This window comes from Coregonus lavaretus, assembly GCF_964263955.1.
Source record: "Coregonus lavaretus genome assembly, chromosome: 8".
Taxonomy (NCBI): Eukaryota; Metazoa; Chordata; class Actinopteri; order Salmoniformes; family Salmonidae; genus Coregonus; species Coregonus lavaretus.
In genome coordinates, this window is record NC_139995.1 from 52,186,226 (window position 1) to 52,196,108 (window position 9,883).

At 41.1% G+C, this 9,883-nt stretch overlaps 1 protein-coding gene across 3 annotated transcripts in view; it reads left to right on the forward strand.

Moving 5' to 3' along the window:
* Positions 1-850: 850 nt before the first annotated feature.
* LOC311133953 (E3 ubiquitin-protein ligase Itchy homolog) overlaps positions 851-9,883 on the forward strand; it is a 29,572-nt gene continuing 20,539 nt past the window's right edge. The window contains exons 1-4 of one of the 3 annotated variants that reach the window (XM_084167583.1): positions 851-873; positions 5,002-5,070; positions 5,884-6,025; positions 8,612-8,736. In XM_084167583.1, coding sequence (XP_084023709.1) covers positions 5,046-5,070; positions 5,884-6,025; positions 8,612-8,736 — 292 coding nt within the window. In that variant the 5' untranslated portion in view covers positions 851-873; positions 5,002-5,045. Of the gene's footprint in view, positions 973-5,001; positions 5,071-5,883; positions 6,026-8,611; positions 8,737-9,883 lie in introns of all 3 variants that reach the window. The other 2 variants (XM_084167582.1, XM_084167581.1) reach the window with 2 other exon arrangements.

A 9,883-nucleotide genomic window follows, 5' to 3' on the forward strand; every position in this document is an offset into this window, starting at 1 on the left:
CGTCGAAAATAAGGTCTGATGTTAACACAGGCTTAGGCAAAGCGTCAAGTCTACGTAGTGCATTGTGTATTGAGAACAGGTATGTCATAGATGAGAAAATTAGCAGAATTTCGGCACAGTTTCACCTAGTTCCATCCTCTACCACTACCCGCGATTGGACTTCCTCTCAGTACCATATTTGGTGGTGATAAAACGTTCTAAACGGATGCTTTAGCTTTTTAGCCCCTGTGACGTGTCTTGGTTACTCCTTCTGTCTGTGACTACCGTGTTGAGCACGGGGCGCACGCTGCCCTAGGTATGTTAAAATATGTTTATAACTAACCCAAGATAGTTCATCTGTGTCGTTTATAGCGGGAGCAAATGAAGCATAGTGGGCAGAATAAGCAAGGAGGTGGGCAAAGCCAAATTAGCTAGCGAGATCCTATTGGCACTTTGCAGCATGTATTTGCATATTTCCGTTAGGTAACGCCTCCTCTGTGAAGTGCGCGTGTGCACAAACTCAATTCGACCTTGCACTCCTTCTAAACAACGCAATTTGTAAAACTTTGGCAAAGCTTCAAGTCTATAAAAACTAGTGCACTGTGTTCGTAACATAGTGCAGTTTTGGGAACAAAAACATTTATTGAGATCAGGTGATTCATCGATGACAAAATTAGCAGAATGTCGGGCCAGTTTCATCCTCTCCCACTACCCGCGACTGGACTTCCTCTCACTGTCATATTTGGTGGTGAGAAAACGTTCTAAACGGATGCTTCAGTTTTATAGCCCCTGTTACGTGTCTGGGTTACCTCTTCTGTCTGTGGTATGTTCCTAGACACTAACGTTGGTCACATGACACAATCAGGAAGAAGTTCAGACCGGGCAGTGCAAAAGGTTTGTGAGTCGTACGACTTGTCAGACAGCTTTTTAGAGACGTTGTTTATCGTCAATATGCCTTAGGGGGACATTTACAGAAACATTTGCTGCCATCGGGTACGGGTAAAATGTAATCCAATCGTATGGATTCATTTTCAATTTTCAAAGAGATCCGTAGATAGTTATTTAACGTTAGCAAGCTCACCTGCGTGACATCGAAATTCAAAGTTGGCAAACCTTCACGACACATCCTACTGACCAAGTAGTTAATTATTAAGATAGCTATGCAAATCGAGAGTGTAGTTAACTAGTTATTGTTATATGTTGTGAAGCTAACAGCTAGATAGCTACCAGAGTTGTTATAGCTAGCTGCTATGTTGATTTAGCTAGATACTAGTTTGTTGTTTTGGCCTGTTTAGCGACCTGGGATTATTATAGTAATCTTCCCTGTCAATTTTCTCTTGCCATTTCCCATTTCTATCGCTCCCTTTCCATGTAGAAGTAATTTATAAATTGTGTTAACTACTTTTATGATTTTAGAAATGATTCAAAGATTAACTAGCTACAGGGTAGTTAGCTAGCTAACAGACTTTAGCTACTTAGATAGCTAACGTTAGCTAGCTAGCAAAATACAACCATATTAGACCTTACATTAAAACTTGGATTAGCTAGCTAGCTAGCAAGCTAGCTACCTATTCCCCCACACAAACTCAAACACACAGTACCTAGCAAACTTACTAGTCAGCATTTGACTTTCTACGAGCAGTAGCTAGCTAGTTTATGTAATGTCCGATTTGCTCTTTGCAGTTATAGAATTTGGTGGTAGCTTCTGAGCTTGATTTAATTGCCTGTGGTTGTGTGGAAGTTAAGAAACCAAGGGAAGAGTAATTGCCTTGAATCAAGCAATTAAGCAGGTTACAGTAGCTAGTAAAGAAATGAGGCGAGGGGGACAGCCCAGTGGGTTGTCCCCCTTGTTCTGGTCCCTGTGGGACCCATTGTAATTCCAAACATGTCATCAAACAGACATGAACATTTAGGCTAAAGCATTTGGGTTATATTGCAATACGCTATACATTTGTCCTTGTTTTCCTACGTTTTTTTCAATTTGCAATCACTGCACTGATGATTAGCATATATAGGATTTTTTTAGACAGCTCTTTTCAGGCAATTCCATGGTAACAGAGTGAGACTCAGATGTTTTACTTTAAAATGTATGCCAAACAAAAACAAATGATTGCAAATTTAAACAAACCATACAACTCTATGCACAAGTACAATTATTTGTTATTTTTTACTTTGCAATGATTGATTTTTGTTTCAGTGTCGTGGACAGTTCCCATTGGATATTATTAGACATGAATGCACCTATTTGTAAGTCGCTCTGGATAAGAGCGTCTGCTAAATGACGTAAATGTAAATGTTAACTTGTTAGTAGATTGAAAGTTTACACTGGTTTTACGTGTGCACACCGTGCAGATGACCAAACTGGCCAACCCTCGATGACAAGGCTACTTTAGGCTAAATCTGACAATTGCCTTGGAAAGTCGCATCCGAATGCATTTTCAATTCTTATTATGTAAAAGACAGGTATCCTCAACCTAAATTAAATCTACTTGCTTGAATTATCTTGGCTCTGCTTTGGACACAACTCTGCTTAGTGAGTAGACAGAGGAGATGTCAGTAATCTAGCTAAAATACTTTAATAGCTTTTAGGCTACTCAACAACATTAGGCTACCTACATTTTTTGTTGTTGTTTTTTTGTCATTTAGCAAAATGTCATCTATAATCTCATAGTTTTTACAGGGACCCATAGTCTGTAACTCAGTCACCTATGAGCTGCTAGGCCTAACCGAAGACACCAACCAGGGTCTTAAACTATCGCTGACTCATGATGTACCAGTTTACGTAATCTGGTAATCCAGGAGGGATTACATTTTTCCTGTCCTTCTGCTGATTTAGCTGTTACCACCACATGGCTTCTCAACCAGTGTCCCAGCTCTATAGTAGAACAACAACAAGGCAGTTGAATAGCCCTATTTGTATTCCAAGGCTACTCTCTGTACAACAAAATTCTCAATGTTAGCATTTTACTGCCTTGTTTTGCTTAAGTCTCCATGGGTTTGTTATAGGCATAAATGAAGGAGTATATTTAAACGTTCCATTGACTACAGTAAGACGTAAACCAGGACACCTGTACTATAGATAATCCCTTATGTAAACCAGGACACCTGTACTATAGATAATCCCTTATGTAAACCAGGACACCTGTGCTATAGATAATCCCTTATGTAAACCAGGACACCTGTGCTATAGATGATCCCTTATGTAAACCAGGACACCTGTACTATAGATAATCCCTTATGTAAACCAGGACACCTGTACTATAGATAATCCCTTATGTAAACCAGGACACCTGTACTGTAGATAATCCCTTATGTAAACCAGGACACCTGTACTATAGATAATCCCTTATGTAAACCAGGACACCTGTACTATAGATAATCCCTTATGTAAACCAGGACACCTGTACTATAGATAATCCCTTATGTAAACCAGGACACCTGTACTGTAGATAATCCCTTATGTAAACCAGGACACCTGTACTATAGATAATCCCTTATGTAAACCAGGACACCTGTGCTATAGATAATCCCTTATGTAAACCAGGACACCTGTACTATAGATAATCCCTTATGTAAACCAGGACACCTGTACTGTAGATAATCCCTTATGTAAACCAGGACACCTGTACTATAGATAATCCCTTATGTAAACCAGGACACCTGTACTATAGATAATCCCTTATGTAAACCAGGACACCTGTACTGTAGATAATCCCTTATGTAAACCAGGACACCTGTACTATAGATAATCCCTTATGTAAACCAGGACACCTGTACTGTAGATAATCCCTTATGTAAACCAGGACACCTGTACTATAGATAATCCCTTATGTAAACCAGGACACCTGTACTAAAGATAATCCCTTATGTAAACCAGGACACCTGTACTGTAGATAATCCCTTATGTAAACCAGGACACCTGTACTATAGATAATCCCTTATGTAAACCAGGACACCTGTACTATAGATAATCCCTTATGTAAACCAGGACACCTGTACTGTAGATAATCCCTTATGTAAACCAGGACACCTGTACTATAGATAATCCCTTATGTAAACCAGGACACCTGTGCTATAGATAATCCCTTATGTAAACCAGGACACCTTTACTATAGATAATCCCTTATGTAAACCAGGACACCTGTACTGTAGATAATCCCTTATGTAAACCAGGACACCTGTACTATAGATCATCCCTTATGTAAACCAGGACACCTGTACTATAGATAATCCCTTATGTAAACCAGGACACCTGTACTGTAGATAATCCCTTATGTAAACCAGGACACCTGTACTATAGATAATCCCTTATGTAAACCAGGACACCTGTACTGTAGATAATCCCTTATGTAAACCAGGACACCTGTACTATAGATAATCCCTTATGTAAACCAGGACACCTGTACTATAGATAATCCCTTATGTAAACCAGGACACCTGTACTGTAGATAATCCCTTATGTAAACCAGGACACCTGTACTATAGATAATCCCTTATGTAAACCAGGACACCTGTGCTATAGATAATCCCTTATGTAAACCAGGACACCTGTACTATAGATAATCCCTTATGTAAACCAGGACACCTGTACTATAGATAATCCCTTATGTAAACCAGGACACCTGTACTGTAGATAATCCCTTATGTAAACCAGGACACCTGTACTATAGATAATCCCTTATGTAAACCAGGACACCTGTGCTATAGATAATCCCTTATGTAAACCAGGACACCTGTACTATAGATAATCCCTTATGTAAACCAGGACACCTGTACTGTAGATAATCCCTTATGTAAACCAGGACACCTGTACTGTAGATAATCCCTTATGTAAACCAGGACACCTGTACTATAGATAATCCCTTATGTAAACCAGGACACCTGTACTATAGATAATCCCTTATGTAAACCAGGACACCTGTACTATAGATAATCCCTTATGTAAACCAGGACACCTGTACTATAGCCGTGTGTCTTGTCTCTTAATGTTTACGTGTGATGTCACATTTGCTTTCTTTGCAGTTCATGTCGTAGCCGAAGCAGGCTGCAGTGTTAATGGCTGAACTATGAAGGCCCAACTTCAAGTCACCGGTGAGTTTTGACCTTTTTGTTACTGCCAAACCTCAGTAGCTAGCATTTCATAGTTTCAAGTTTTATTAGTTGTATGTAGGCTAATAGTAAAGTAATGTTTTTTCTTAATTATGTAAATATTGTTTGTCAATAGAATATAAATAATACAACTATTTTTTCTCTGTAATGTATTTTCCGTTATGTGGCGGACCTCAGGAAGACAAGCTGTCATCATGGCTGTAGATAATTAGGATTCTACTAATAATCCTAAATGAAATAATCAACCACTGACACCCGAAGCAGTAGAATGCGCTATTGAATGGGACTGGCCTGTGTTTGTTCTCTGTAGACCTAGCTGATGGCACAGGCTGTGAATTGATCAAGTATTTATAGTGTATGAAATGGAATAGAATAACTTTATTTTCTCTCTTATTTTTTCAGTGGTTGAAATATATATCAATAAAAAACGTAGTAGGATATACAGTACACGTACTAGGCTAAATAATCGTTCAAAACAGAGGTAGTGGTTAGGCTACAGTGGTGGGTCAATTAGCCTATGTGAACATGGTTCTCACGTTCACATTGTGTGGTTTATTTCTGTGGCTAACTTCCGTGACTGGTAACAGCATTTAGGCTCTTACCCTAACAGCATTTAGGCTCTTACCATAACAGCATTTAGGCTCTTACCATAACAGCATTTAGGCTCTTACCATAACAACATTTAGGCTCTTACCATAACAGCATTTAGGCTCTTACCATAACAGCATTTAGGCTCTTACCATAACAGCATTTAGTGACATTATTTGTGTGTTTTATGTACTTTATTGCATGAAGTTCTGTCGGCCAAACTGAAGGAGAACAAAAACAACTGGTTTGGCCCCAGTCCGTACGTGGAGGTGGCTGTGGACGACCAGTCGAAGAAGACGGAGAAACGCAACAACACCCACAACCCCAAATGGAAGCAGTCACTCACAGTGTAAGTAGCTACAGTAATACCTATTTGCATTTCAAAACAAATTTTATTCATCACATGCGCCAAATACAACAGGTGTAGACTTTACTGTGAAACGCTTACTTATGAGCCCTTTCCCAACAATGCAGAGTTAAAAAGTAAGAAAACATTCGCAAAAAAAAAATGAATTTGTAACATAGTTACAAAATGAAGCTATATACAAGGAGTACCGGTACCGAGTCAATGCGTGGGGGTACGACGTACTTGAGGTTGATATGTACATATAGGTAGGGATAAAGTAACTAGGCAACAGGATAGAAAATAAACAGTCGCAGCAGCGTGTGTGAAAGTTTGTGTGTGGCGTCAATATGCGTGTGTTTTGTGTGTGAGCGTATGTTCTGTGTCAGTGTGTGGGTAAGGTCCAGTGAGTGTGCATAGAGCCAGTGCAAGAATGTCAATGCAAAAAAATATATACATATAACACAATTCTGTGGGTCAATGCAGATAGTCCAGGTAGCCATTTTGATGAACTGTTCAGCGCTCTTATGGCTTGGGGGTAGAATCTGTTCAGGAGCCTTTTGGTCCCAACTTGGCGCTCCGGGACCGCTTGCCCTGCGGTAGCAGAGAGAACAGTCTATGACTTGGCTGGCTGGACTCTTTGACCATTTTTAGGGCCTACCTCTGACACCGCCTTCCTCTGACAAATGTATATTTGCATGTATATTTATTTAGCATATACAGTGAGGAAAAAAAGTATTTGATCCCCTGCTGATTTTGTACGTTTGCCCACTGACAAAGAAATGATCAGTCTATAATTTTAATGGTAGGTTTATTTGAACAGTGAGAGACAGAATAACAACAAAAAAATCCAGAAAAACGCATGTCAAAAATGTTATAAATTGATTTGCATTTTAATGAGGGAAATAAGTATTTGACCCCTCTGCAAAACATGACTTAGTACTATCAATCACAGAGGTCAGACGTTTCTTGTAGTTGGCCACCAGGTTTGCACACATCTCAGGAGGGATTTTGTCCCACTCCTCTTTGCAGATCTTCTCCAAGTCATTAAGGTTTCGAGGCTGACGTTTGGCAACTCGAACCTTCAGCTCCCTCCACAGATTTTCTATGGGATTAAGGTCTGGAGACTGGCTAGGCCACTCCAGGACCTTAATGTGCTTCTTCTTGAGCCACTCCTTTGTTGCCTTGGCCGTGTGTTTTGGGTCATTGTCATGCTGGAATACCCATCCACGACCCATTTTCAATGCCCTGGCTGAGGGAAGGAGGTTCTCACCCAAGATTTGACAGTACATGGCCCCATCCATCGTCTCTTTGATGCGGTGAAGTTGTCCTGACCCCTTAGCAGAAAAACACCCCCAAAGCATAATGTTTCCACCTCCATGTTTGACGGTGGGGATGGTGTTCTTGGGGTCATAGGCAGCATTCCTCCTCCTCCAAACATGGCGAGTTGAGTTGATGCCAAAGAGCTCCATTTTGTTCTCATCTGACCACAACACTTTCACCCAGTTCTCCTCTGAATCATTCAGATGTTCATTGGCAAACTTCAGACGGGCATGTATATGTGCTTTCTTGAGCAGGGGGACCTTGCGGGCGCTGCAGGATTTCAGTCCTTCACGGCGTAGTGTGTTACCAATTGTTTTCTTGGTGACTATGGTCCCAGCTGCCTTGAGATCATTGACAAGATCCTCCCGTGTAGTTCTGGGCTGATTCCTCACCGTTCTCATGATCATTACAACTCCACGAGGTGAGATCTTGCATGGAGCCCCAGGCCGAGGGAGATTGACAGTTTATTTTATGTTTCTTCCATTTGCGAATAATCGCACCAACTGTTGTCACCTTCTCACCAAGCTGCTTGGCGATGGTCTTGTAGCCCATTCCAGCCTTGTGTAGGTCTACAATCTTGTCCCTGACATCCTTGGAGAGCTCTTTGGTCTTGGCCATGGTGGAGAGTTTGGAATCTGATTAATTGATTGCTTCTGTGGACAGGTGTCTTTTATACAGGTAACAAACTGAGATTAGGAGCACTCCCTTTAAGAGTGTGCTCCTAATCTCAGCTCGTTACCTGTATAAAAGACACCTGGGAGCCAGAAATCTTTCTGATTGAGAGGGGGTCAAATACTTATTTCCCTCATTAAAATGCAAATCAATGTATAACATTTTTGACATGCGTTTTTCTGAATTCTTTTGTTGTTAATCTGTCTCTCACTGTTCAAATAAACCTACCATTAAAATTATAGACTGATCATTTCTTTGTCAGTGGGCAAACGTACAAAATCAGCAGGGGATCAAATACTTTTTTCCCTCACTGTAGGCCTATAGTGCATTTCTCACTCATAGTCCTGGACTAAAACGCATGCTCAGAGATTCTCCATTGAACGTGCTTCTTAGTCCATAGGCTTAATCCGTATCTGGGAAACTGGCCCACGGTGATCTTGCAATTGTGTATGGGGGTAACTCACTCCTTTATAATAGTGTACTTGTTTAGGCCTGTCACCAAGAATTGCATGTCGTCTCCTCCTTGTCTACTGTTGTATAGCCTACAAAGTATAGTAGTTAAACCGTAAACAAATATGTTTTCCACCCTCTACACAGAATTGTCACTCCTTTCAGTAAGATCATTTTCCGGGTATGGAGTCATCAGACTCTGAAGGCCGACTTCCTATTGGGAATGGCCACATTGGAGATCAGTGAAACCCTCAAGTCCAATGATCTGAAACGTGAGTTAATTCTCTTGTCCTGATGAGGTACAGAGCAGGTAGTATTAAATGTGACTATCTGAAATCTCTTTGACTATTTGATACCGGAAAAGTGTATAACAAGATATACAAGAGCTTTGCAATAAGTGGTTGTCATATTTACATATAGGCCTCTGAAATATAACTGATGCGTGCTACTGCACTGTAGGGAGATGGGGAGGAGCTCTCATTCACACCACTGCTTGCTATACGCTACATGACCAAAAGTATGTGGACACCTGCTCGTCGTACATCTCATTCCAAAATCATGGGCATTAATATGGAGTTAGTCCCCCCTTTGCTGCTATAACAGCCTCCACTCTTCTGGGAAGGCTTTCCACTAGATGTTGGAACATTGCTGCGGGGACTTGCTTCCATTCAGCCACGAGCATTAGTGAGGTTGGGCACTGATGTTGGGCGATTAGGCCTGGCTTGCAGTCGGTGCTCCAATTCATCCCAAAGGTGTTCGAGTCCTTTCAGTCATGGTCGACATGTGCTGCCCATGTGACCCTCAAAGACATATTCATAAATTCCTGCACTACAATCAGGGGTCAAAGGAACCAGACACACAGATGTGCACCTCCTATGTAGGTGATCAATTATGCTAATGATTAAATAATAATAATATACACCAAGTGTACAAAACATGACATAGACTGACCAGGTGAATCCAGGTGAAAGCTATGATCCCTTATTGATGTCACTTGTTAAATCCACTTCAATCAGTGTAGATGAAGGGGAGGAGACAGGTTAATTAAGGATTTTTAAGCCTTGAGACAATTGAGACATGGATTGTGTATGTGTGCCATTCAGAGGGTGAATGGGCAAGACAAAAGATTTATGTGCCTTTGAACGGGGTATGGTAGTAGATGCCAGGCGCACCGGTTTGTGTCACGCTCAACTGTTTCCCGTGTTTATGAAGAATGGTCCACCACACAAAGGACATCCAGCTAACTGTGGGAAGCATTGGAGTCAACATGGGCCAGCATCTCTGTGGGAGTCAACATGGGCCAGCATCTCTGTGGGAGTCAACATGGGCCAGCATCTCTGTGGAATGCTTTTACACCTTGTAGAGTTGAGGCTGTTCAGAGGGCAAAGGGGTGCAACTCAATATTAAGAAGGTGTTGCT